The sequence below is a fragment of the Meles meles genome, chromosome 9 (assembly GCF_922984935.1).
Source record: "Meles meles chromosome 9, mMelMel3.1 paternal haplotype, whole genome shotgun sequence".
Classification (NCBI taxonomy): domain Eukaryota; kingdom Metazoa; phylum Chordata; class Mammalia; order Carnivora; family Mustelidae; genus Meles; species Meles meles.
Window position 1 is genome coordinate 112,003,540 of NC_060074.1, and position 27,947 is coordinate 112,031,486.

General features: G+C 59.2%; 1 protein-coding gene across 16 annotated transcripts in view; it reads right to left on the reverse strand.

The window, feature by feature from the left end:
- Positions 1-1,981: 1,981 nt before the first annotated feature.
- Positions 1,982-27,947, reverse strand: part of BIN1 (bridging integrator 1) — a 55,202-nt gene continuing 29,236 nt past the window's right edge. For 3 of the 16 annotated variants that reach the window (XM_046018740.1, XM_046018741.1, XM_046018745.1), the window contains exons 3-19: positions 23,856-23,910; positions 23,503-23,597; positions 23,053-23,148; positions 22,085-22,192; positions 21,175-21,267; positions 17,406-17,491; positions 17,129-17,204; positions 15,691-15,773; positions 12,280-12,427; positions 10,864-10,992; positions 7,594-7,701; positions 7,060-7,083; positions 5,983-6,090; positions 4,998-5,087; positions 4,633-4,743; positions 4,231-4,332; positions 1,982-2,622 (exon numbers count right to left, since the gene is read on the reverse strand). In XM_046018740.1, the coding sequence (XP_045874696.1) occupies positions 2,515-2,622; positions 4,231-4,332; positions 4,633-4,743; positions 4,998-5,087; positions 5,983-6,090; positions 7,060-7,083; positions 7,594-7,701; positions 10,864-10,992; positions 12,280-12,427; positions 15,691-15,773; positions 17,129-17,204; positions 17,406-17,491; positions 21,175-21,267; positions 22,085-22,192; positions 23,053-23,148; positions 23,503-23,597; positions 23,856-23,910 (1,620 nt within the window). In that variant the 3' untranslated portion in view covers positions 1,982-2,514. The remainder of the gene's footprint in view (positions 2,623-4,230; positions 4,333-4,632; positions 4,744-4,997; positions 5,088-5,982; positions 6,091-7,059; positions 7,084-7,593; positions 7,702-10,863; positions 10,993-12,279; positions 12,428-15,690; positions 15,774-17,128; positions 17,205-17,405; positions 17,492-21,174; positions 21,268-22,084; positions 22,193-23,052; positions 23,149-23,502; positions 23,598-23,855; positions 23,911-27,947) is intronic. The other 13 variants (XM_046018755.1, XM_046018756.1, XM_046018743.1 and 10 more) reach the window with 12 other exon arrangements.

Below are 27,947 nucleotides of genomic sequence, written 5' to 3' on the forward strand. Positions count from 1 at the left end.
TGGGAATGGGTGACACTGGGAGTGTGAATACTTAAATTCCCAGAGGCAAAAACCACAGGTGATGTCAGGGCTGGCGGGACCAAGAGAAGCACTGCCAGTGTGGTCTCCAAATCCAACCGAGGATGAGGAACAAGAGGCCAGCCAGAGCTGACCAGTGTCTGAGTCGCTGTGGAAGAGCTTGGGAGCTGGCAGGAGGGAGGGGAGACCAGGGGGACCTCCCGGGATGGTCACTGTTTGTGCAGAGTCTGTGGCCTTGGGCAAGGAGAGGGATCATTAGCCGTGACAAGGCATGTGCTGTTCGCCTCTAAATTTTGAATTTCTCTCAGACAGACACAAACCTGGTAGTGTCCCAGCTCCCAGACACTCGGCCGGCTCAGGCTGCAGGCCGACTGCCTACCATTTGGGCAGGGGTACCGCACCCAGGCTCCCTCCCTCTGGGAGCTTTCTGTGCAGGGTCCGCTTCCTCCACTGCCTACACAGAGCTCCCTGCAGGCGCCACTCCTGGGAGCCGGAGCAGGGCTTTTCCTGCTGAATGCAGCCCCACCGCCAGGGGCAGGACCTCCTTGAGGGTCAGGGGGTGAAGCTCAAAGCCACCATTTGATACATCCATGAATCTCATACTGAGACAAACCGGAGGCAAATGTTTTGTCCTGCGCGATGTGTTTAAATTTCTTCTCATCATGAAATAAAAGGGAAGCTTCTCAAGGCACACCCCACACCGCAGATTCTGAAGCACAGCGGAGCGGACCAAGCCTGAACTTCAAGCCCACCTCTGCCAGCATGAGCGGTCAACGTGGGAGGAATGGACAAATGAATGAAAAGCTAAAGCTTCCGAAGCAGGGGTCACTGGAAATGAGCTCGGTGTGCCCCCCGCCCCCCACCGTGCTCACGGAAACCATGGTGGGCAGAGCCAGCACGGTCAGCCACAGACAAGGAAAGGCCACTGCAGTGATATATCCCCCGAAGCAAAGCTCAGGGGTTTTACCCAAAAATCAATCTAAGACTCTGACATTCATCTCCTTCACTGGCTTTTCTCCACCATCCAAAGTTACATAGAGAGACGCCCCTTCCACCTGGAAGTCCAGCGGGTCCCCAGGCCCGTGAGCACAGCTCCGGACCCAGGCCACCGCTGTGTGTGACACAGGCTTGTTCGCAGCGGCCCAAGCTCGCTGGAAACTGAAGAACTGGGCCGCATGCGGTGGAGACCTGAGCGCTGGAAAGCGAGGCAGGTGGTGTGAAGAGGGAGAGGCTGGGCCGCTGTGCTTTTCCTTCCTGGCACCAGGCTCAGGCCTTTCCCATGTCCCTGAGGCCAGTTGTGCAGATTCACAATCCTGTCCCACTCACCAGCTAGCCACCCACCCTCCTCCACTTCCACATCCGGGAAATGGAGTCCTAGCACCTGAGCCCAGAGTTCTCACATATATTAAATAATGTCACTTAGGGCGGCACCTTGGCTCTTCAGGCCCCTTCCCTGCCTGTCTCTTGGCTCCCATCACCCACACCCCAACCGATCACCAGTCTAACGGCCGGGGGCAGGGGCTGAAGCATTGGGTGGGGCCCAGAGCAACTCCATAGGCGATGGCGAGCACACCGCAGCTGGTGGGGCGGCTGGGAGAACGGAGGCTCTTGACCAGCAGCACCTGCCCGGGCAGGGGGTCAGGGGGGCCGACTGCCTTGGTAGAAAACCCACTGATAGGGACGCCTGGGTGGCTCAGTTGGTTAAGCAGCTGCCTTCGGCTCAGGTCATGATCCCAGCGTCCTGGGATCGAGTCCCACATCGGGCTCCATGCTCAGCGGGGAGCCTGCTTCTCCCTCTGACTCTGCCTGCCTCTCTGTCTGCCTGTGATCCCTCTCTCTCTCACTCTCTGACAAATAAAAAATAAAATCTTTAAAAAAAAAAACCCACTGATAATCACGGTGTGGTCACGCTGTAGACAGGAAGGGAGTGAGGACAAATAAATGAACACAAGTTTTCTGCGTGTCGTTGTCAGTTGGTTTCCTTTTGTTTGGAACACTAAGATTTATTTTCAAACAGCACACAGACGGTCTGCAGGGCAGGGCCAGGCCAGGCCGATGTCTGGGCCCTGAGGTCTCTAGAGAGACCCGACCCCACCCACAGCAGCTGCCAGGAAAAAGAGGACCCTTGCCCGGGCTGCTCAGCCGAAGCTTCAGGCAGGCGTGGTGGCTCGGCAGCCCCCAGGCCCCGCCCTGCGGCCAGACACACATGCGGGCACAGTGTGGGGGCGAGGGAGACCGGGCTGGCCGGGAACCTAACTAGGGGACACAGCAGCTTCAGGAACACTGGTGATTCCACTGGACTTGCCGAAAACAGGCTCTTTGGAAAACAACCTAATCTTTGGGAGAGCACCTCTTGACGTAGGTCTCTCCTCTCAATTTCCCTTTTCTTTTCAAAAGTTTAAAAACAAAATCAGGAAAAAAAAAAAAAAAAAGCCCACACATTTTTCGGGAAAAGGTGTTCTTCACACGCCCAGAGAGCTGCACCAGCTGCTGCCCTCACTGAACCCGCTCGGTGAAGTTCTCGGGAAAGACGCCCCGGCATTTCTCCAGCTCCTTGTGCTGGTTCCAGTCACTCTCCTTCACGCCCATGAGCCAGCCTTCATCCTGAGAGTGAAGCGGAGCACCCAGGTCACACAGGGAAGGGGACAGAGGGCACTCAAACCCTGCAGGGCATGGGTCACACTGGAGACGTGCTGGGAGGATATCCGCTCACTCTTCCTGATCATTTCCTCCAGCCTATCACACCCACCTGAAAGAATGCCTCCTCCAGGCAGCATTCCCTGCTACCCCAGACTCAAACCAGCCCAAGCTAGGAGCCATCTGCCTTTTAGCAGGTGGATTTAACTCTGGCATTGGGGCAAGTCCTCCTCTCTCTAGAAAGGCAGCCTAACTGCTGCTCTGGTCTGAATGTATCTGAACACCCTCAATCCCAGCCAGGAGCTTCCCACTGTCTGGTGCCCACAGAGCACATCAGCTGTCCTTCCAGACTTCTACAGACAACACCAGAAATTTCTGGTGAGCATTGACCAGTTAAAGTTTCTCAAGTGACTCAAGGCCACCCCCTCAAGCCCTCTACCACACACCTGGCCTTTGCTTTCAAACGGACCCCTCACAGGGACCACCTACCCAACCCCTGACAAGGTCCCTAGCCCCAGACCCTGACCCCTGGGCCTACAGGAGCCATATATCCCTGCCCATGGTGGAGGCCATCACTGACCCCACTAAGCCAGGGATCTCCCTCGGTCTTCGTTATGTCATGGCCTACCTGTCTATGTATGTTCTCTCTCAACAGAGCCTATGTATGTTCTCTGACCCATGTCCACCCACCCACATGACTCCCACTACGGGCTGGGGGCCAGGATTCTGCTTCTTAAAATCCCACCCAGTCCAGGGCTGGCCCTGGGAGGACATGAGTGGAGAGCTGGGGGTTGAGGGGAATTGGCAGGTTTAGCACTTGGGCCCAGGAAATCCTTGTTACTCAAACCTCCTAGCCCTTGTGGCCTCAGTCGATACCTACTACCCTCAAGTCTCAGCACCCACAGTGAGCTCCTGCTAAGAACCCACAGTTACCCAGAGCAAGCAGCCTGTGGGAATTTAGGAGGGCAGTCCCTACTCTGTGCCAGCCCCAGGCTCTACCAGGAGCTTACTCTGACATGGACTAACGAGGAGAAGCCACCGCAGGGAAAGGTATTGGCCTGGGAAGCAGCTGGGGACACAACTGGGGGTGTTTGGGGGTCCTGCAGGAAACCACACACTGTCCCTGTGGGCAGGGGGCAAGGCCAGCCTGGAAGACGCAGCCCAACATGAGGCTGATGAGAGGACACCTCACCAGCTCACTGCTGGGCCAAAGGTTTCGCGGAGAGGTGGCCAGGGATCCTGTCCTAGGAGGGGAAGGAGACTTTGAAACGTAGGGGAGGAGGAGGGGAGAAAGACACCTAGATGCAAAAACCTGAGAGAATGGCAGAGCCAAGGAAGGGAGGAAGCCAGAAAGAAAGCTGACAGCCCGAGGAAATGGACAGAGGGGACATGGAGACCCAGGGAATGTGACAGAACGGGAGGAGACACCAAAGGGAAGGGAGAGACAAGGGAGAGAGGTGAAGGGAGGGGGAAATGAGCGAGGGGAGGAGAGAAAACGAAAGAGGAGAAGGAGGGGTGAGCAGCTGCGCACCGGTGGGTCTCTGCTGCCGCCTGCTGGCCACTCCTGCCCCTTACCTGCTCCTCAGGGTTCTGGAAGGGGATCACCAGCACCACGTCACCAGCCTTGAGCTGCAGCTCATCCGTGTCGGTGGCCACATAGTCGTGCTGGGCCTGCACCTGCAGAGGTTGGGGGAGAGCTCAACACCCCATCCTCCGAGGCCTCTGGTCCCACCTGCAACCTAGCACGGTGCACCAGTCCTTGTGGTGGCTTCAGTGTGCCCTGGAAACATGGTGACTGGAAGCACGGGAAAGCAACAGGACCAGGGCTCAGGATGCCACCCTGGGTAGCAGGGGTAGTGGGGCAGGGGAACTTTGAGCAAACCCACGTAGTGTCCTAGCTCAGTGCCCTCATCTGTTAAAGGGCACTGTCGGGTCAGATGATGGCAGAGGCTGTGGGGTCGGCTGGCCAAGGCTTACCTTGAACATGAACCCCGGGGGCAGGTCCAAGCGTCCCGCCCCGCTGCCACCCTCCACGGTGCCATTCACAGTTGCTGAGAAGGTCTCTACCACCACCGCAGGGAGAGAGCTCTGAGGGGAGGAAGCATAGTCAGCATGGGCAGGAAGCTGGTCCCAAGAGGGCAGGGGCCACAGGGGCAAGGGAAGGGGAGGGTCTCTGTGACTGATGCCAGACTGGTCTGCCTCCGGGTTCCTCGATAGGAACTGTAACCTGGACCAGCACAGAGCAAGGAGCATAGGCAAGACACAGGGCTGGGGAGCCACAAACGGGAGGGCAGGTGGACAGCAGGAAAGAAAAGACAGGGCCTTGGCCCCTGTCGTCTTACGGAGGCCGCTTCACTTGCTGCTGTCTCCCCGGGCTCCTGGGCTCCAGCCGCAGGTTGGGTCCCACCCGCCACCTCCGAGGCCTCCGCTGGCTGCAACATAAATGCCGGCATGGGGTCAGACACAGGACAGACGCTGTAACCAGGACCAGGAAGGGGGCCATGGAGGGCAGTACCCCAAGTGGTGTCTAGAGCTCGCCAATGCTGCTGTGTGGTACAGGGAGCCCCTGGAGGAAAGGCCAGCTTCCTGCCACGGGAAACAGCCGGAGAAGCAGCTGGAGAAGGTGCTGGCAGCACAGAGATGCCAAGTGACCTGCCACTTGGGTGCCACCAAGACCCTCCCCCACAGGCCCTGCCCTCTATGCCCAAGACCTGGCCAACTCTCAGCTTCTTCCCACCTGCCTGGCCTGGTGGTTGAGCCAGGAGGCCCCACACTCGGGGACAACAGTAAGCCCCTGTCCCAGCCCCAACAACCCAGGGCAGGCCAAGCAAACCCCAAGAAGGGGGCAGCACAGAGCTGGGCACCATGGTGGGGGCCCAGCCAAGGCAGAGTGGACACTGCCCAGCCTCGGTCAGGCTGACCTGGGCCAACACTCACACTCAGCCAGTTCCAAGCTCTGGGAGCAATCACTCAAGCTTCCTAGCCCCCACCTTCCTCATCTGTAAAAGGAGGAAATGTCTAGGTTAGGGAGAAAATTAAATGAGAAAATTCTGGCAAGGGCCTGCCATAGGTCAGTAGATGCCCCCTCCATATGCGGGAGGACTAAGGTGGGAGGCTGGGGCTGGCAAGGAGAAGAAGGGCCCATCTGGCCTGAATCACTGCAACCAGGAGTGACAAGCCCCGTCCTGGGGCCTCCTGGCTCATGGCCCTGGCCTCACCCTCAGGCCCAGAGGCCTCGTCCATCCTGTGCCCCCTCCTCGGGGCTCTTCCTCACTGCTACACCCCCAGAGACTGGGGACAGGTGGAGGCTGGCAGGTGCACACTTACTTGGGCAGGCCCCGGCTCGGCTGTCTGGCTGGGCCAGGCCACAGCAAAGGTGCCCTCGGCAGCGCTGGGCTCCCTGGAAGGCAGGCTGCCAGCTGGACTCTCTGTGGGCTAGTGACGGGCCACCAGGGAGAACAGGGTGGGGGGGGGAGCGGGGAGACCAGGGAGGAGAGGTTTTGGGCAAGGGCACGAGACAAGAGAAGAAAGTCGTGAGCAGCCCGGTGTTGGCAGAAGGGAGACCGGGTACCTGTGGCAGGCAGCCTGGCCCAGCGGGGCACAGACATGGACCCATGAAGAGAAAACCACGCCCACTTCCTTGCTCCTAGCACTGCCAACGGGACGAGCAGATGCAAACGAGCCGCACTCAGCTCAGCGCCCACCAAAACCCACTTATCAAGGTGGCTGCCCACAGCAGGCTTTCTCTGGCCTCCCCCAGAGTGAGGTTATGTGGAGCCTTGGAGCTGGCGAGACTGTGCTACCAGCACTTCCACACCAGCTGCCCCGATCCTGCAGAAGCCACACCGTGTTTGCTGATGATGTCCCCTTCCCTCCCTGAGCCGCATGCCCGAGCCGCCCAGCGATGACGACGCCCCCCAGCAGACCTGCTCACACGAGGACACCTGGCCTCACCCTGTTCGTCCTGTATCTCAAGCCACCCTCCCTCTCCCCCTGTCCCAGCAGCTCCCTGATGCCACTGCCCTGTAGGGCCCCCACAGATAGACAACTCCTCAAGGACAAACACCCTCCATCCCAAGGCCCCCCTCACAGGCCTCAGCCCAGCAGGAGGACACCACACGCCTCCCAGGCAACTGCTCACAGATGCTGACTACGGAGCTGAACCACGGAGGACCCTCTTCTCCAGCTAAGCTGAGGAGCCCCTTCCCCACAGGGCTTGGCTGAGAGGAGCTTCTCCACAGACGGGAAGCCGTGGGACAGCTGGAGACAAGCAGTGACGGCCCGCTCCCTGTGCGCACAAGCGCTCGCCTGTGCATGTACCTGTGAAAAGGCCAGGGCGGGACCCGACACACATAGAGAACGGCCCCTCCCCCCCGGGGTGGGCACAGAGCAAACACCGCTTACCTCCCAGAGGTCCCATGGAATTGACTAAACGCAGCAGAGAGGGAGAAGGAGAGAGTTAGTACAGAGGTTAGTTGGGGAGAGGGGGGAAGCTGTCCCCAGTGACCCCCAACCCAGGTCCCTACAGCTCAGCAGGGACAGGGCAGCATGGAACCAGGCTCCCGAGTCTCCAGAGGGTCGAGTCCGATGCCAGCCAGGGGGACGGAGACCCCAGGCCAGCGAGCACCCAGACGTGGGCCTGCTACAAGGAGAGGGGAAGGATGCCGACAGGGGCCCTAAGTTACCGAGTGAGTATTCAGTTGACCCTCCTCTTGAGGGCCTTCTCCCTGACCTGAGTGTGCTCTTACCCTCCTCCTGCTCAAGGCTGGAGGAGAAGACAAGAGCTGTGGGCCGGGGGAAGGGCAGTGAGTGTCAGATCCTGCTGACCCCACGACCCCAAAGGCCTGGCTCAGATGGGCACACATGGCCAGACCTGAGCCCATGACCCAGCGCCCCAGAGACCCATGGGCCCACAGGTGCTGGTGGACTCAGACCAACCTGACCAGAGGGTGTGGGTGCCTTCACAGGGCTCGCCACAGGTGGGAGGGGGTCAAAGTCCAGGTCCAGCAGACTGGCCTGCTCCGAGAAAGGCCCCGGGGCCTCAAACTTGGCAGCAGTAGCAGAGGAGAAAGGCAGTTAGTGACCAGCTGGAGCATTCTGTGGGGCACACACGGTAGGTGCACACACTCACAGACACCTCCACCTCACACACAAAGGAGCACGACCTGTGCACAACCCCGGCGTGAGCTCCTCGCGCACAAAAGCAGCCCCCACCACCCACCTCAGACACCAGCAACAGACCCACCGGGGCAGTCACCCGCCAGCATCAGCCCCGACTCTGTCCTGCACCGAGATGGTCTCCCAGCGCCTGCTCCTCCTCTCTGCTCCCCACATCTTCAGGCTCTCCCAGCCTCCCCACCCCCACCCCAGAAGCAGCACAGTCCACGACCCCGGGCTGGACAAGACCACACACACTCCCTCTAACTGAGAAGGGGCCCCAGGACAGACCCTGGCCAAGCCTCGCTACCCCTAGACAGACAGGTCATCTGCAGGGACACCCAGCTGCCCGCCAGCTCCTCAGAGGGAGGACAGGGCTGAGCCAGAGCACACTGACTAGGAGCCCAATCTTAAGTGTGGGTTCCCCAACACTGGGGCCACCTGTGCTCAAACTACAGGTCCTACCCCCAGCCACCCCCAGAGACTCCCATTCAGGGGGCCTGAGTGCAGCCTAGGAATATGCTTGTAAGAGGAGACGGTGTTCACACTGAGAAGCTGGGTCAGACAATGGAGGGAGAGCTACCCTTGAGGAGGTTAGGCTGGGTCAGGCGGGGCCTGCTCAGGGGCACCTCCCATTCACGCACAGGGTTGCCCTTTGGGGGTCAGAGAACACTTTGCCTGAGAGAAAAGGGCCCTGGCTTGGCCCTGGGTCCTCCTGCCCTCCTTCATGCGGTGCCAGGAGGGCCAGCCCAGCTTCCCATGTCTCCTCGCTCTTGATGGCACCCAGTGCCGAGAGGAGACCTTTCCCGCCTGTGTCCTCCTGAAGTCTTCCATCAACAAGGACCCAAGGCTTTGGTCCTAGGGAGACGGTCTCCCCAAAAAGGCCTTCACACCTGAGCTGTGGCCTACCAGGAGAGACCCAAGACTCTCAATTCTGAGAACCCAAAGTACCAGCTGTCCCATGGCTCGGAAGATAAGGCATCCACTGTGGGCCAAGCCACAGACCTCAGAGAGCCCAGGCCAAGTGGTCTCGCTTCCTCAACATGGGTCCCGATCTTCGAGCCTCTGCCCTAGGCTCACCCCCAGCCACTAACTTTCCTTAGGTTGGTCCTTGTCTAATGGGCCAGGGCTGCGGCGGGAGGGGGAGGGGGTGTCGCTGCTCTGACCCCCAAACCCTGCCCTCTCTAAGCGAGAGAGTGCTCAAGACTCCATGAGTACATGGTTTTAGGTGGCCTCCCACTTGTTGGCGGCAGCATTTCCCTCCCCCAACGAGCCCCAGCACCAGCCCCTCGTCAGAAGTCCATCAAGCCCAGACAGCTGCCCTCTCATGCTCCAAGGGGACAAGGTCACCAGGCCAAAGGCAGACCACATTCTCCTGCCCTACCTCCCAGCTGGCCAGCTTCCCCCTCATGGAGGATCAGAACTGTCCTTTGGTGCAGGGACACAGGCTACTCACCTGAGCCCTGCAAAGCAGCCCTGTTAGCACAGCCTCGCCAACAGCCCACCCCAGCCCCAGGCAACAGCACCCACAGGGTACGCATCCCTCCCCGGGGACAAAGATCTGGCCCCTGGAGTGGGCAGATAGGGCAGCAAGGCAGGCAAGCAGCGAGTGTGAGAACAGAGAGGCCGACACACTCGGTGCAGGCAGTCTGGCTGCAGGGTGGGCCCGTGGGTTCCTCACCTGTTAAATGGGGACAACGACCCCCTCCTGGAGTGTAGATGAAAACCCAACAAGCTCGCATAGATAAATGGCTGGCGCCATTCCCCGCTGAGTGTTTACTAGCGCTCCGCATCCTCCTGTCTCCCCAGAGCACAGCGCCAGGGTGAAGACCTACTCCAGCGTTCCAGCAGCACATTGCCCGAGACACTGTGCCGCCAGGTTTCCTCATGGCTCAGGAGCGCCCCTGGAACAGCGCAGGCCACCATCTACAGAGGGGAGCTCGCCTGCCTCCCAGGGCCCTGAGCCAGGGTGTCACCCACCTGCCCACTAGCCACACTGTATTGGAAGTTCCTAGTCCTAACTTGGAGTCTTCCTGCTGGGGCTTAAGTAAGGCCCACTCTCCCCAGGCCCCTCTGAACAAAGACCACTGTCCTCGGTTGCCAACTGGCTCTCCCTCCACACTTACACTCTCTGGCCCTGCCCCTCCCCTCCAGGAATCTGAGCTTGGGCAAGGGAGCCTTCAGGGGCAGAGCACAGAGGCCGTGAGCAGAGAACTCTGTGGCAGTGCTCCAGAGCAGGGGACCACAACCTGGGATTAGCCAGCCTGCACCACAAGTGAGCACCCTAGTGGGAAGGGCCTTGGCTGCAAGGCCGAGAGACAAGACTCGGAGGGCCCAGTGTGGCCTCCGCGAGCTGATCTGACATGTGCAGCCCACTCCCGTCCACCTCCCCAGTGACCTTCTGTCCATCTGGGGACAGGCATGACATACCTTCTCGGGGCACTTACCAGCAGCAGCCCTGCTCTAGGGCCCAAGCACCATCCCACCTCCAAAGCCAGTGAGCAGCTGTGGGAGCTAAAGTCTAGGTGCCTTGGCCAGACATACCAGGGTCTTCCCAACTATGTTCTCACTGCCTCCTCTGACTGCCACACTGCAGCACTCTGCAGACACACTGAACTCCCAGAACCATGTCTTACCCCTCCTGGCCTACACACATGCTGCTTTCTCTAGGTAAAGCAATGAGTCTGCTTACAGCCACCTGGCAATGTCCCCTGCTCCAGGAAGCCTTCCTTGATGGCCCGAGTCCTCCCCCATCTCCCGCTCTGCCCTTTGGCCATCGCATCAGTGGAGGTACGAAGCCACTACTGAGCTGACCGGCTCCACAAGAACCACCCACCTGTGTCCCTGTATCTGGCCACAGTACATGCTCAGAGATGGATGAGGGAGGATGGATGGAGGGATGGATGAATGAGCAAGGGGGAGGCTCTGGGCCATCCTCTAGGGCCAGATTCTGGCTCTTGAGGCAGAGGCGCAGGGCATGGGATGACGGAAGAAGGCCATGCACACCCCGAGAGAGCAAGAGAGAGCTGGGCCGCGGTGGCCGCGGCTGACCTGGGAGGGGGTGGTCACGCTGATCTCAGGGACAAACGTGTCATCAAACAGGCTGAGGATCTGCTCCTGCTTGACCTCCTTGGACGGAGTGTGTTTGGGAGGCGGAGGGACTGGTGGCCCTTTCCGGAGCTGTGGGTCCGCGGGTGAGGGGCCGCACGGGGAGGCCCAGCAGAGCATGGGGGGCAGGGCGGGGCAGACAGACAGACAGAGACAAAGCCACAGTTAGTCACACTGCAGGCAGTGGCCCCACCCAGGCAACTGAAGAAGACGAAGCCAGAGGAACCACTGCCGCCCAAGGCACAGACACCAGAATTACAGGACCACCCCCAGAGGGAGACTGAAGCAAGAGGTCCAGAAACAATGTACAGAGAGAGAGGAGGAGAGGAGGGGACCGAGGGGGAGGAAGTGAAAAGAGAAAGACAGGGAGAGGAGAGGATAGAAAGGAAAGGAGAGAAAAGGGAGAGGGTGCAGGCTGCCTAGCGGCCCCTGGAGAAAAACTAGGCTGACACCCAGCTGGGTGAGAGACGCCGTAGAGAGGAGCAGATAAGAAAGCCTCCCTCCCAGCCTGGGCTCTCCACCCTCCCTGGACCCTCCCTGCACCTCCGGCCCAAGGAGCTTTGACTCGCCTGTCCCCTGTGGCGGAGCAGGAGCCAGAGGGGGGACCTCAGGCAGGTCAGGAAACCCCCAAGCCTCGGTTTCCTCAGATGCTGAGCTGGGCTGGGCCTCACAGAGTGGTCATGAGGATTGAATGGATGAAAATGTAGAACGCAAGGGCACAGTGTCGGGCCCAGAGCAAGTGCTATTCAAGTGTGGGCTCTTGTCACACTCTTCACGTGGTTATCCTAATCAGCTGCAGGGCGGGCAAGGGCCCCCCACCAAGAGGGCTGCTGCCAGGAACTGATGGTAGGGGAAGGCTGACAGCTCAGAGCTGCTGGCCAGCTCCTGGAGACATGGCTAAAACCTGGAAAAATTGGCAGGGGTGGGGGCCAGGCTAGGCTCGGTGGGGGCCTTCTGGAAGCTCACGGCCAGTCCCTTTGGCTACTGCACATTCCCCTCACTGAGCCCATTCCCTTGCTGGCCCTGTAAAGGTCCTGCGTGGCCCCTAGAGAGAAGAGGGTGAGGAGGAGGGAAAGCAGCCACCTCTACAGATCTCGGTGCCCTGGGGCTGAGGGCCCTGGGTGCCCATCAGGAAAGGAGGAGGAGGAAGTCAGCAGCGCCAAGGGTTAGGGAGAAAGGGAAGGAGAGGGTGCTGTGGGGGTAGAGGGAGAGACACAGTCACAGGTGCCCCTGAGAGAAGGCAGGGCTCCCTCACTGAGGGGAGCCCAGTCAGTGTTGGGGATGGAAGACTGGGAAGGAGGGGGACACCGGGAATGCAGGAGGAGGATGAGGAGGGGGAGGAGGGGACAGGGTGCCTACCTGAGATGGGGACTTGGGGAGGGATGCCCCGGCTGTGGCCGAGCTAGGCAGCTCGGGCTCGTGGTTGACTCTGATCTCTGGGGTGGCAGCCGGGGAGCCATCTGGCGGAGGCGAAGGGCTCTTGTTCCCTTTTGCAGGGGCGTTGTCACTGTGGAGGTAAGACCAGAGAGGAAGCCTGATGGAGGGAGGTCACCACTTACAAGAGGCAATGTGGGACTCCACAGGTGTGCATGGGTTGGGATGTGTACCCCAGGAATCCCTGTGTGAAAACATGTGTCCATGTGGGTATGTGTGTCCACCAATGTGTGAAAAGGAGGGGGTATGTGTGTCCACATAGATTTGCTGTGAAAATATCATGTCCACGTGTGCATGAGTGTGTGTCCCCATGCTTGCATGTGAGAAATGCATGTGCACGTGTATCAGAGTGGGGGGAAATGAAGGGGTGCAGGCACAGGGCCTGCCTCAAAGACAGTGACAGCCCCAGGCGGAACTCCAAGCTGGAGGTCATCGGTCCCTAGGGAAGCCACCCCACAGGCCGCTGCCAGGCTCCACCAGGGAGCCCTGCTCCACAGCACAAGAAAGCCAAACATCCTAGAGGCAAATGAGTTTCATCCCACACGTCACGCAGCAGCCTCAGTGCCCAGCCTGGGCCCCACTCCTCAGCCAGCTCCCCAAGGCCTCAGCAGGCCTCCCTGCCTGTCCACCCACTCACACCAGGACACCAACCACTGCCCCGTTCCCAGGGTCCACACTGCCCACCCACTCCGCACCCACACCGCCGTCACCATCTCCACACCTTTGCCCCTCCCCCAGGCCCTTTGGGGGAAAACGGAAGAAGCCAACCAGAGGCACAGCCAGAGTGGCTGCTGGGGATGAGAAGGGGAGGGCTCCCAGCCACACGGTCAGTACAGAACCGAGAACAAGGTCCCCCAGCCACACGGTCAGTACAGAACCGAGAACAAGGTCCCCCAGCCACATGGTCAGTACGGAACCGAGAACAAGGTCCCCCAGCCACACGGTCAGTACGGAACCGAGAACAAGGTCCCCCAGCCACACGGTCAGTACGGAACCGAGAACAAGGGCAAACGGTGTGCGTCACCAGCCACTCGGGTACAAGGGGGCAGAAAATAAAAACATGTATTTGTCCTTGCATCAGGAAGCTCTAGACCGGCCCTGATGAGCCACCCACCACAGGCAGCTGTTTGAATTCATATTCAACTTAAGTAAAATTAACAGTTCAGTGCGCAGTGGCCCTGGCCACATTTCAAGTGCTCCCCAGCCTCTTGAGGCGAATGTCGTACAGGGCAGCTCTGGAAGGCTACAAAGAAGCTAGCGACCACATCACCTGGGGAGCAGGGTGATGATGGGACAGGTGACCGGTGTGAGGGACATCATGGTCTCACCTCATCTCTAGTCGATTTGTGTTTCATGGGAATGTGTTTGCCTCCTTAGAGCATGTATAGTAACACAGTACACACACACACACACACACACACACACTTTTTAAAAACCCCACCTGCTACCAGAGCCCTTCCCTGGAGGCTCACCAGGCCTCCTTTCTGGCTACATTCCCCCATTAACCTCCTGGTCTGGGCCACAGTCTGGTGAACACACTGTGGTACAGAGAGGAATAGACTCAACTGAGCTCCAGCCACATGCCCTCCTTGCTCCCACCCAACAGACCCCAAGCCCTCTACCCCCACAACACACACAGGACACAGCGCAGCCTGCCGCCCTGCCGGCCCCCTCCCACCAGCAGTCCCGCCCATAGCACGGCACACGGGAGGACAGGTTAGGGGTTAGTGGTACCCTTCGAGAAGGGCCTAGGCGCATGCACGGGGCCGGACGGCCGGGGTGCTGGCCTCGGACACCCCCACAAGACAGCACTCGGTGCTGGTACCTGTTCTTCTTTCTGAGCAGCCGGGAGAGCAGTTTAGTTTTCTTTCTGTGGGAACGGACGGGACGCAGAGGCCTTCATTTCGGGCATGAATCATGCCTGATTCGAGGCTGGCTGGCCTGTTCCCTTCCCTCATCAGCAACCCCTGTGCTCAGAGGAGTGCCACAGAGCCAAGCTTCCCCTAATATTCAAAGACCATGAAGAGGGCCTGACCTTGCCCTCAGAACCCCATCGCCCGGTCCTGGGGACCCCACTGGCCTCGGCCTGCTGCCAGGTGCCCTGGGATGGAGCTGAAAAAATGAGCAAAAGGAGCAGCCCCAAAACAGAGCTGGAGAAGACTGCTGGCAGCAGCCCCAAAATAGAGCTGGAGGAGACTGCCAGCCACCCACCCAGCCTATGGCTCAGCACACAGGGGCTCTGGGGGCCCACAGTGCCAGGAGGGAGCGGGCAGGGTGGGGCGGGTGAGAGGAGGCAACCAGGCACAAAATGGGCCGCCGTGGTCAAGGAGTTTCGCGAAGTGCCCCACACTCCCATCAGCTCAGACCAGGCTTCTCCCACAGGAAGCACAGATGTGGCCGCCCAGGCCAGCTGCTGCTTGCCACCCTCCTCACCCATCCTGACCCTCCCACCATTACCCAGAGGCCAGGCAGGAGCAGCGCAGGGACCTGGGAAATGGCCTTCTGGCCTTTATCCCCACCCGGGCCTGGCCCGGAGGCACTCCTCGGCCTCACGGCCCCCTCAGTCACACGTGTCCGGTCTTATTTTCAGGGAGAAGAGAGCAAGAGAGCAGCAACACCCACTCCCTTCTCAGTCCTGGGGGATGCCCCAGCGACCCCAGGCACAGACAAATGCACCAGTTTTATGGACAGGACAGCGAGGTTCGTCCACGCTCACCACACTGTGCCGCCACAGGTGCAAGCCAGAAAGGAAGGAAAACCCCAGACTCGCTATTGTTTCCCCTGAGCCAGGGCCAGAGGGCAAGGCACTTCCCCGCTCCCTCCTCCCTCGTGGCTTCCCCTCAGGAAGCAGGAATCTCCTGGCCACTGGAGGGGCCCTGAGAGGTGGGGCCAGCCTGAAGACAGCAACCGGGATGCTTTTGTGGGTATGCAGAATGCCCCTCTCCAGGGACTCGCCCTCTCCCAGGAGCCGGAGAGAGGGAAGGTGTGGCACTGCCTCCCCGGGGCTCTGCACCAGCACTGAATCACCTCGTTCCTGGGCCGCCCCTCCAGAGGCGCACAGTGTCCCTGGCTACTCCCACTCCACCGATGGGAGAGGCAGGCCCAGGCTCAGGGCATACACAGACTGCCCACAGTGCTCTTTCCCAGTGGGACACACCGGAGGGACGGGGCATGCAAGCCTCGCCCTGGTCTGGCAGGAAGGAGCCACCCAGGACCACACCCCCCCACCACCCCACACACCCCCACACACCCCCCCACCCCCACCCACCCCCCACACCCCCCCACACCCCCCCCACCCCCGCCATATGCAGCCAGACTGCAGTGCGCGTCACACACCTGGGCTGGGCCTTGACTGGGAAGGTGTTGCTCCCGTGCTGCTTCTCCAGGCTGACCAGCACCTCGTTGAGGCTCTCGTTGAGCTGCAGGAGGAACAGCAGGCATGTGAGCGGCGCCTCTGGGGCCACCAAACAGCCCCGCTGTCCCCAGTCACATCCCTGCTTCTCCCACACGCTAGCCCCTTCCTGGCACCCCGGCCCTAACCAGGAATAAGCTTTCCTTACTGTATCAGTCGGAACTGGGAACCGCACACCAGACCCAGAAAACCAAAGGGGAAAAATGGAGGAGATGGGTTCCACTGCTAAATCGTTACTGTTTTGGAGGACTGTCTTTTCTCTGGACTCGTAGACATTTCCTAAAATGCCTCCCACAGCATGTACTGTTTTTAAAAGTTTTTCATTGTTTCTGCAAACTAACTTCGGATTCTAACTGTTAAGGTCATTTTGCCAAGATGTTTCCAGGCCACATTCCGACTGCCAGAGATTTCACCAAAAGCACAGGCAAGACAAGAGGTGTATCCTGTGTATAAAGAACATTCTCACGACTGAGAAAATTTCCTTCTTTTGCTTTGGCCACCAGGAAACTCAGAACTAAATTTTCTTCCTACTTTATGTAAATGTTTCCTTTCCCCAAATGCCTTTTTCTGTTTGTTTGTTTGTTTGTTTGTTTTAACTTTTCATAAGTTGTCTCAAATCTTTAAAGGGAGGAAGGAAAAGAAAGGGAAGACCTAAAAGGCAGGAATCCATGGTCAGGGTGGTGACTCAGGAGAGGCCCCAAGCTGCTTTTTCTCCTCCACCCTGGGCTTGGAATCAGCTACCATCACTTTGTTCCTCTGGGGCCAAGAGACAGAGGCAGAACGGCCGACAGCACAGAGGGAAAGGCTGCCAGCACTGGGTTTCTCCACCTCTGCTTTGCCAGTTTAATTGCCAGTTAAGTCAAAATGAACATAACACAACATAAGAATTTAAGCTAATCAGACCCCTTCTTACACCAGATTCTGGCAGATAAAACGGACATGTTTCAATGTCTTAAGAAAGATGAGAGAAAATTCCAGTACTTCATTATTTGCCTATGAACTAGGAGAGGGTGCCACCATTCTGTCTCTGAGCTCGCTGGGTCACCACTGACAGCTGGAGAGTGGCTGGCTCTGTCCAGGCAGGAGGACTGGACTGGGGACTGGAAGGAGACAGGGGCTGGGCCTAGGGGTCCTGCTCATAAGCCTCTCCAGCACTTCTGCTGGGCCTGGATCCTCTAAGAATGGAGAGCTCCTGGAGGGCAGGGCTGGGTGGCTCCTCGCCAGGGCCCAGAGATGGCACTGTGTACCAAGCCCCAGCCAGAAAGCGGGCACTTGACCGGCCCCTTGTATGTCTCTGCCCCTGGCCCTTGGCACCAGAGCACAGCCCAAGGCCTGAAGTGCGCAGGGGTCACCAGGACCTACCTTACTCATCTCCTTGTGGAAGTTCTCCTCCAGGCCCGCAATGCTCTGAAACGTGTTCACGTAGAAACCCACACGGCTGCAGGAGGGAGGAAGGGAAGCAAAAGGGCGAAGTGAACACACAGATCAGTGCAGACAGCCCAGAAGAGCCCCACTTCCACCCGCCCCAGAGACCCAAACCATGGGAAGGCATGGGGCCCAGTGGACAAACACAGGAAGCCACCGCCTGAAGCCTCAGGAGGGAGGCCAAGGCTCAGCCCCAGGACCTCCTGGGACTTACCTGTTCCACAGGGACGGCAGCTCTTCCTGCAGGTCCACGTTCATCTCCTCAAACACTTTCTGGGCTTTGATGAGCTCCTCCTCTGCCTGAGGGGCGGGACTGGTCATTCCCCCCTGCTGGGCCTCAGTCCCAGCCAGCCCAGGCCAGGCCAAGCCCACCCCCAAGACCTGCTTCCCCTAACCTCCCACCCAACACATTAGGACCAGGGCTCTGGGCAAGATGGGTTGAACCAGATGAGGACACTCAAGGGGACTTCCCCATGCGGCCCCTCTCGGGGCACCTGCCTCCAGGTCTGCTCCAGGAAGGGGAAAGGAGAGAAGCCCGTTAGCCCCGCATGGGCCAGGAGAGAGGTGAGAAGTGAACAGGGCACTCCGAGAAAGCTCAAGACAAGGGGCTCAGGGGCTGGGGCCCAGGAAGGAGGCAGAGGCAGACCCCAGATCAAGCCCAGCAGGGATTCTGCCCACTTACCTGTAACCCCCTCTCAGGCTAAGCATCAACCTGCTGCCCAGCTCCCTTGGCCTTGTCCTTGCTGTCCCTGCCTGACTGTCCCTTTCTCAAAGCAGGTCCTACTCTGCCTCCGCTACCTCCCTGTAGGATGTGGCAGCAGTATTTCCTATCCCTACTCCTCTCTCCTCTGTGACCTGTCCCCACCAGCGGGAGGCCAGAGGCAGCAGCTCAGGCACATCCAGGAAAGGCAGGGAAGAGGGCAGGGCCAGGGAGGAGGGAGCTAGGCTGCTGGGCAGGATGCCTGCGCTCACCCCCAAAGCCTTCACCCTTCCCAGGGCAGGCCCAGCGCCCTCCAGGCCTGCTCACGCTCACCATCAGGTGGCGCTAAGGCCCCATCCCACAGCCAAAGACTGTAGGGACTAAGGCAGCGGGCTGAAGCTGAGGGAAGGGTAGGGGTGAGTCACAGACCCTGGGCAGAGAAGGAGCTCTGCTAGCTCATTTGGAAGGGGCTGCTGGAAACAGTGACTCAAGGGGGTGACTTGGATTCAGGGTCTGAGTCACAACCCAGGAACGTGGCAGGCCCCTCCCCGGAGAACACTTCCCGCCAGCAGCCTTCCATTCTCAGGCCCTCTGGCAAAGGCAAGCCAACTGGCCAGAACGCCAAACTGCCACAAAGCACAAGATTTCCCCGGCCCACCCAGCTGTCCCATCCAGCTTCAGGCACCAGCCCCAGTCAGCCCAGCCTCAGTGACGTGGGTGGGTGGGGCTGGAGGAGAGAGACGCCACCTTCCTCCTGCCTACAATTACCTTCATTATCAGAACTTGCTAGAAGGAACATAAGCTCCACGCCTAACTTTTTAAAATCTAATTTAAAATCTAATTTAAAAATTAAAGGTAGAGGAGGGGGAAGGAAGAAAAGAAATGTCTGTTTGAACATGCATGCCTGGTGCAGCCCCCACAGAGGATCGGAGCCAAAGGGCCTTCCCCGCCCTACCCCACGGGGCATGCTGGTACCTGAGAGGAGGCCACTAACACGGGTCTACACCCCGAGAATGAGGGACTCGCACAGGGCACCCAGTGCGGGCACTGTCACACACCCCTCCGACCCAGCTGCCAACGGTCTGGCTCAAGGCCCATGTTCCCCAGGAACCTGCCTTGGTCTGGCTCCCGCACCCCCAGAGACCACCTCAACTTGGGGATTCAGCCGCCTCCCCCAATGCTGGTCATAGGCCTCAGAGGAACATCCACGACAATGGTGACGACTGTGGCACAGCAGCCCACGTGGGTAGCCCAAGCCCTGTTCACACGCCCAGCGATGCTGCAAAGACCGGGCTGCCTCTGTTTTAGTGTTCCTGGGACTCAGGGCCTGTGTCTGTTATTCCCTTTGGGGCCCATTCCTCATATTCGGGCTGTTTGAGAAGCACCTGGGGTGGCAGGAAGTGGGGGGAGAGCTGTCCGTTGTTGGGGAGGCTTTGCAGCCGCAATGGCTCAACTAAATGCAGACGGACATGCGGAGCAGCCACAACAGGCCACTGACCAGGCTGCGGGGCACCGGGGTCCTGCAGGCAGGTTTGAGGGGACTGTGGCCAGTGTGGAGAGCAGCTCAGAACGAGCCCACGGGGTATGTGGTGCTGGTCAGCTTGAGAGAGCACAGCTTCATCAGGTCACACTCCCTCCCCAAAGTCAAGTTAACCAGCAGGACCGTCTCAGGACCCCAGTGCCCCAGCTCACAGCCAGCCAGCTGTCCATGGGAACGCGGAAGGCTCTCCTGCTTCCAGCCAGGCGTGAGGCAGGGTTGGGGCAGAAAGAGGATATGCTCAAATAAAAATTGGGTCCAAATGGGAAAGCCAATTTGGCCGAAAGGCCAAACATCTGCAGTCCCACATCCAAAAATGAGATCACATGCGTTAGCTCCCTAGTGGCTCCCCTGAGGTAGGGGTGTGGGGCCCTCCCAGCAGGATCCCCCATCCACACGCATCTCAGGAGCCCAAAATCAAACCATAGGCACTACCCCCAAGCCCCTACTGTCCCTGTCTCTGAGGGACAACAAAAATTTTCAGCTGGTCTCCCACCAAACCCATTTTAGGGAAAATTATGCAGACACCCTGGCGCTGGGTCAGTGGCCCCTTCTCCCTCCAGCCAGAAGTCCTGGACTCTACAGGTCAGGCTGGTGCTCCAGCCCCAACTCTTCTCCACTTCCCACGGACCATCTCCCCCAGACTTTGGAGATCTAGGTTACCCCAGCCTCAGGGTGGGACTGTCACCAACTCCAAAGTCAGCCCATAACTTTGGCCTAAAAGAAATCAGGCAGCAAGTCAGGTAAGAAATTGGTCTGTGATCCCATGCTGAGCCCAGAGCTCTCCACATCACGGGCATTCAACACATGTGGGTTGAAGATGATGAAATCAGGAGATGGTCCAGAAAACATGGGGCAGCTGCCCAAAGAGAAACCCAGCCTTGTGGGTCAGGGCTCTGTTGGCCCATCCCCACCTCAGGACCATGAAGGGGTGCTGGAGTCCTGTCAGTTTCACTGGAGAGGAAACCATGAGGCAACCTCTCCCAGGGTGTATATAGTGGTCCTCCAACACACTGAGCTCACCCAGACCCCAGCCCGTCCCAAGGGCAGAGAGCTGAGAAGAATAAAGTACTGTCAGAGTATTAGGACCAGTCAGGAGTTTTGTACAAAGACCCTCCTCCGAGAAGCCCACCAGAACCACTGTGGTACATAGTTTGCCCTTTATGGAACTCCTAACGGGCAGACCATTCAGGTCCCAGGTCTCAGCATCCCAACCACACTTGAAGAGCTCTGCCAGGGCTCCCCATCCAGGAGCATCATGAGGGTCCCCAGGTCCCAAGGGTCCCTTTGAGCTGGGGATTTTGCCTCTCTGGACAGATTTGTCTCTTTGGTAAATTCTGGATAGCCTCCCAGCTTTTATGAGGCTCGAAGGACCATACATGTCAGGACAGGAGCCCTCAGAGAGGACAAATGGCTCAGAGGCTTTCCTGTGTTCCCAGAGGCTAGGATTTCACAGAGTCCCACGACTACCAGAGACCTGGGCACGAAGCACTTGACTGGGGCCCAACCCAGGTTAACCAGCGCCCCAAGCCTCTCTCATCACCTCCCCCGCCACATTTGACCTCAGGTCTCATCTAAATCAGGTGCTCTCTCAGCAGAGGCATTTGAAAACGGCCCTGCCCCCCAACCCAGGAGAGTGACCGAGCCCTCCCCCCGCCTGGGCAGCGCAAGACCGGCGCCCAGCGCCAAGGACAGGACAACAGACCAGAAGGCGCCAGCACGTGCAAGGTTAGAAGCCGGTGTCACCTGATTTCGGAGCAGGTTAGTTTGAGCTACGAGATGAGCCTGCAGTTTGCCTTGGCACCACTGGGGGGCAGCTTTCTCAAGCAGCGAGACAGGCTGGGGGTGGGGAGGGGAGGTCAAGGCAAAGGAGAGTGGAGAAACAGGAGGGAGATGGGGAGAGAGAAACAGAGACACAGATATTAAACACCAAGTCCAAACGTCCCAAATGCAGTGACAGACAAGCCGGCCACCCCTCCAGGGGTCCAGCCCCCCAGCAGGTAAGATCCCTTGAGGCTAAAAGAATTAAGGGGAGCCCTGGGGAAGGGGCAGAGAAAGGGGTGAACTCCAACTGCAAAGCAAAATGTGAGAATCGTTAGTGGGAGCTCAGCAAGCTTGGTCCTGCCCCAGGGTGGACTGGGGAGGGGGATCCACCCTCCGCCCCTCACTTGTGGACAGTGTGACCAGCTTAAGCCCTGTGCCCTCCGGCTTGTTCCAGCGGAGACAGGGTCACGTCGGCTCCCATGACAGAATTCCACTCGGAGCACGCGAGGTCGGGAGGGGCCGCTCCAGTGAAACCCAAGCCAGGCCTGTTCTCATCCTGGAAAGTGGCCTCAGAAAGTGGTAAGGGCAGAGGGCCCAGGACCCAGGGCAAGCACCATCGGATGGGCAGGGTGGGCCCTCTCCCAGGTGCCCACAAGTGCTTTTCCCTCACCTGCCGTAGGCCCAGCAGCATCCCCTACCCCGCTCTCTACCTGGGACTAGTCACCAGCTGTAAACCCATCTGTGAGTGGGGTTGATGATTCCTGCCCCAGGGGAGCAGTGAGACCCAACAGTGCAAAGGGGTGCGGTGAATACGGCCCAGGAAGAAGGCCCCTCCAGGGTACCTGGGTACCCACCTCTAGTTTCTCCCCCAGCCCCGCCCTCCAGCCCTTACCTTGGCAATTTTGGCTTCATCCTTCTTTTTGGCGGTTTGGAGGGACTCGTAATGGTGCCGGGCACTGTCATAGTCCACCAGCTTCCGCCCTCGCTTGGCAATGCGTGACTGGAGGACAGACGGAGGTTGGGTGGGGGGAGGGTTGCTGAACAGGGCCTGGCACCCACGCTGGGATGCCGACCCAGGCTGGGCTCAGAGAAACTGGGCTGTGGGCACTGGGAACTGGATGAAGCCGAAAGGCGCAGGGCAATCGACCCCAGGCTCAAAAGTGCATCTAATGCATGCTTGACTCGCTTGCTCCAACATTTCTGGAGACAAAGAGCTCACCCCTTCACAAGGCAGCCTATGGCCTTGGGGACCGCCCTTATCCAGAGGTCAAACCACTGCCTTCAATATCCAGACACTTTTGCCAGCAACGTGTCCACAAGCGTCCTCCCTGCGGGACCCCAGGCTTCTGTACTCCCAGGCTGGCACCGCTGCCTCCCTCCTGCCCTCCCCATAAGGATCTCGAGGAGCCCAAAGCATCTGCATTGGGTGCCATGGGCGCCCACATGGAGCCCAACCCCCAGGGGATTAGGTCTAGCACAACCACCACCAAATGGCCTCAACGCCTCTGCTTCCACGTCTGCAGCGCCCAGGGCCCATCGGCCACAGGGGAGGGCACCTATCAGGCACTCGTGCTCAGGTCTCACCTCCCCTTACATACTTCCTACAACCCTATAGTTGCTCCACAGTGACACGGTCAAACAGACACACGTGCATCATGGGGTCTCTTCCCGTAGTCTGGAGACCCAAAGGCCTCAGCTCAGAAAGGCCCAGGTCTGGGGGCCGGTGGCTGGCCTCAGAGGGAGGGATGAATTGCCTGGTGAGAGAGGTGCCCGCCTTCAGGCAGGGTCACCTCAGCGCCTGCCTCCCCTGCACAGGCTACCGGGCCAGAGCAGGACAGACCTACAAAGGGTGCCTCTCACCTTGATGTCAGGGAACTGGCCCAGGTAGGTGTCCATGGTCAGCAGCGCCTGGTCCACCAGCTTCTGGTGGTAATCCAGCCAGAGGAGGTCATTGTTCTGAAGGAGGTGAGGGCTCATAAGAATATGGCCAGGGGAGCTGGGCTATGCTCAGTCCCCCGCTCTCTCCTCCCAGAAACCTGGGGTTCACAACCCAGAAGCTTCTCAGAACCTCAAGTAAAACAGAGGTAGTAACTCCTGCCCAATAGCCTCTTCCAGGGCCACTGTAAGGAACAGATAAACCCGGGGCTGGGAGGGTCGGGGAGGGGAGGGGATTTGCCCAAGGGCACACAGCATGTGAATGCCCAAAGACCAGAAGGGCTTGACCCAGAGCACAAGGCAGGGCGGGATGGGTCTGGGGCTGAAAGCAGAGGGCCCTCTGGGAAGGACGGAGGTCACCTGCCTCACGCTCACCTCAGCGATCTTGTTGGCTTCATCCCTGCCAGGCCAGTCGGGCTCGTACACCTCCTGCAGACATTCATTCAGTTTCTTGGAGGCCTCGTGCATGGCTGTGGGGCAGAAGGGCCATGCTGCAGCCAGGGCCATGGGGGGACGAAGATGGGGGCAGGGACGGGACAGGGAGGGTCGCCCTTGCCCCCAACTCGAAAGGCCCAGGAGGTATGTGGGTCCCCACTGCCAGCGCTTACCCCTCCACCACAAACCCTGGTCCCCATCCCAGCTCTGCCCCCATCAGCTTCATGTGGCAAAGGCCCCTCAGTGTCCCATGAAGCCCACCTACTCAGACCAGGTCCTCTCCTGCCCCTTACCCTTGACTGAGGCCAGGTAGGTCCGGAGATCCTTCTGCAGTCGAGTGCCCTCGGTCTGCAAAGAGAAAGATAAGGCCAGGGTGAGGGCCTGGGGCACACGCTGTGCCTGACTCTGTTCTTCCTACACTCCCATGTGGAGAAACGCAGGCTGCACCTGATGGCCGCCCCAGATCGGCTGCACTCATCGGGGCACTGGCCGGACTGGGGAAGACAAGACCTGTGCAATGGTTCCTGGGCACGACCTGGTCCAGAGCACCCCTTGGAGCATGGCAGCTCCTTCCTCTCTGGATGCAAATGTGTATGGAGCATCCCATGCTCCTCATCGCCACCCCTGCCTTGGAGCCCTGAGCGCCATGGGATATTCCTCCTGGCGTGGCAGCACCTATCTCTTCCCGGCAATCTTCTCTGTCCTGTAAGGAAGGCAGGAAAGTGGAGACCCCGCCACCCCAGATAAGGCACAGACTGAATGATACAAATGACACAGCACCCATGTATAGTGGGACTGGCGCATGTCCCAGGCATGCCCTCAGACAACCACGGAGCAGGGGACCAATGAGCACAGAACAGGGGAGTGGAACACCCAACACCTTGCCCCAAAAGCTTAGGCCAGCAGGCTCCCACTGCCTCATGCCAGGGACGGAGGATGGCCCTGGAGGTAGACTCTAAAAGGTGGAAGGGAATGGCTTAGCCAGGCTGCACAGAAGTGGGGGGTGGGGGTCATGCCCATGACTCTCAGGACACTGGCCCAGCCAAGGGAGGATATGGGATATAAGAGGAAAAGATGGGCCAGGAGACTGGGCCAGACGAGGAAGGCCCTGAGCTGGGGAGGCAGCACCAGGGACTTGCTGAGACAGCAGGACAAGCAGAGACGTCACACCCATAGGCAAAACCTCCAGTTCCTCTGGGTTATCAGTACCACACAAGGTAGGAACAGCAAAACTGAGCCCCGGGTGAGAGAGGGGGTGAACAGGCTGAGCCCACAGGTGAGGTATGGGAGCACCAAGAGTGAGATGCTGGCGCTTCCAGAAGTCACACACAAAGCGGGAGAGAGCACACTGGCTTTGAGGTTATGAAGACCCACCCAACCCTGGCCATCACTGGACATGTAGCCCTGAGCAAGTGACCAAACTTCTTTGAGACTCAGTCTCCTCCTCTGTTAGCTGGGATGAATGACCCCTGCCTGGCAGACCACAGGCTGATGCATGCTCACAAAGAACAGCACAAGTGAGCCAGGCCTGGCCCCTAGCCTTGAAGGCCCACTGCAGGAGATGGGCCTTATGCTGAGGACGGTGATATGGGGCAGTGGGAGGACAGGAGGAGAGAGGGCTTCTGGGGGGCCAAGGACAGCAGTGCCAGAGGCTGGCTTCTGCAGGGGAAGAGCACCCTCCTGGAGTGTCCCTGCCTGAGGCTCTCACATCTCGGCAACCCCCCTGCCCTGGTAGAACACTAGGCAGACACAGACCCAGAAAGATGCCACAGTCCCCCTCCTGGCCTGTGGCGCCTCTACAGGAGGTGAAAGGTGGTCTCCACGGCAAGCAGGGGCATAACCAACCTTCTGGGCATGCCCGAGGCACCCTCAAACCTCTGCTGCCCCTGCCTCCCCACTCCCTGGAAACAAGCTTTCCCTCCTCATAGACAGGTCCTGCTCTTCCTCTCCTGGTGTCCTCAGAGTGTCACACAGCAGTGGCCCAGTGGGGCTGGCTCTTGCCCTGTACTCGTCTCCGTAGCATCATTGTCCCTGCCTGACCATTGAGGGAGCTGAGAGGTTCAGTGACCTGCCCGGGGCTACACAGACTGGTAGAACCAGTGAGTAACCCCACAGCCTGGGCACTCAGGCCCCACAGGCAGCGGCCTGCTTATTATGATGAAGGCTTCCAGAAGACAGTAGAGGTTTTGTGCAGGGAGGGCTCCAGGGTGGCACATAAGAGGTACAATGGGGGGGGGGGGTTGCAGGGGAAACAAGGGGTGGTGGAAAGGAGAAAAAAAAACCTCCAAAATTCCTTCAATCCCCACAGACCACAGACTAGCCTCTAGAACCCTAGCCACACGGAATTCTGAGGAACTTCAAAGCTTGTGGCCTGCCGATTAAAGATAAAGGAAGAAACAAGGGCCAGTCCACAGCATTGAAACCTCTCTGGAATTCCACCCGGGATCAGATGTGGGCCCTGTGGGACCAGGAATGGGGAAGGGCCCGTCCCACTTTTGATGCTTCAGGGACGGAAACGAGGATTCAAATGTGCTTCTGACTCGAGGCTATTGGATTCATCTGATGCCACAGAATCTTCCAGACTCGGTTTCTCTTCCTGCCAAGCTACCATCATCTCCCTCCCCTCCTCACCATCCTACGAGAGCCTGTCTCCTCTGCACCCCGATGAAGGGGTCTCCCCAGGGGCGGGCTGCTGTGCTTGCCCAGGGCCTCAGGCCGTACCAGGGCCCCTTGTGCTTCCCAAACAAGGCCATGCTGTGATCAGGGCACACTGGGCACAGATGTGCAAGGGGCCACCCCCAGAGCCCTGCCTCGCACGTGCCAGCTGCAGCTGGGCCCTCAGCCGCACTCCACAGCCAGTGCCCAGGATGAAGCCCAGCCCTCCCCCAGGCAGCTGCCTCTCGCAGGGCAGCGCCCAGTAGGCCAATGCAGACCCTGTGTGTTTGCTCCCAAACTGGCTCCCTTGGCCCCCCACCATAGGGCACCTGAGAAACTGCTCTCTGGAGGTCCCTGGGGCTTTAGCACACTCCTTGCAGAGCAGCTGAGGAAGCAATAAAGTTCTGGAGCATGATCCCTTCAGCCTGCTCTCCTGCCTCTGGACTCGGAGTCTGGAAGGACACCACAACCCAGTACCAACACCTAGTATAGCTCCACGGGGGTGACTTGGCCCACACCCCACAACCCTGCTATACCTCCCTTCAAAGGGTGCTCCCCTGCCTCCCCTGACACCAGCCCCCACCAGTGGTCTGAAGACCCAAGCCCTCATCTTCCCAGTGAGTCTAGGGGGAAAGGACATCCCTCCTGCAGGACTCCCTCTGGCTCCAGCTGACTCATGCCCTCGCAGTCAGTCCCAGAGGGTCTTCACACAATAGCCAGGGACCCCCTCTTCAACCAGAGCGGGCCCTGAGAACAAGAAGGAGTCCGACCTAGCGCCACCTCGGCAACAGACAAGTCAAAGCAATAATGAGCCCCTGGGTGCAAGCTACAGGTGGTCCCAGGAGGAAGAGCCTGGTCCACTCCCCTCCCTTCCACAGCCCCTCAGCTCAGGTCCTACTCAGGCCTTCCCGGGAGCCATCCTGGGTCCTCTGAGTGGGCCAAGCTCTGTTTCTCTGTGCAGGGACAGAGGGCAGAAGTGCCAAGACTGATGCTGAGTGCACCCAGGAAGGGCTATGAAACCTGCCCCTCGTGCTAGCCAGCGACCTACAGCCTCACCTAGGGCACCTATAGGAAGGGGAAGCAGATTTGCTTCCTTGAAGGCCATATTCCCTGCCATCCCAGGCCCCAGCTAGCACGCTGTATGTAGTCTTCACAAATAAACGAGCAGAACACTCGGCTTGCAGACTTCCCCTGCTCAGCATCCACTTCATCTTCCCCAGGGTCGCCCAAGCCCGGGGCCCCAGCCACGCCCACACACCCATCAAATCCAGAATCACACGGCTGCCTTAACCCCCAAGAGAATGTTACCCCAAGTCTCAAATGAGACCTCCAATCTACCCCTTCTTACTTGGCCCCTGAAAAGCCAGCCACCCCACCCGACCTGAAGGCAGACAGAGCCCCAGCTCAAGTGACCACTCCGTGCCACCTCCGGGGGGCCACCAGCACTGTCTGTCTTTAGTGCTGGCCTCACTGCCTGGTGGCTCTGCCCAGGATCAGAGTGACTCCTTGTCCAGAACCGGGGCCCAGCGGGGGTGACTCTGAGGGACGAAAGCAGGGAGTAACGCTCTGGTCCCTGTATTGGGGCCAGGCCACGTGGAACCTCAGCTCCCAGACGCATACGTTGCTCGCCTTCCGCCAAACAGTCCAGCTGATGAGGCAGCCCCATCACCCCCTACCCAGATCAGGAGTCGCCCCAATCTCTCTCCCCAGCCCAGCCAGTCGCCCTCAGG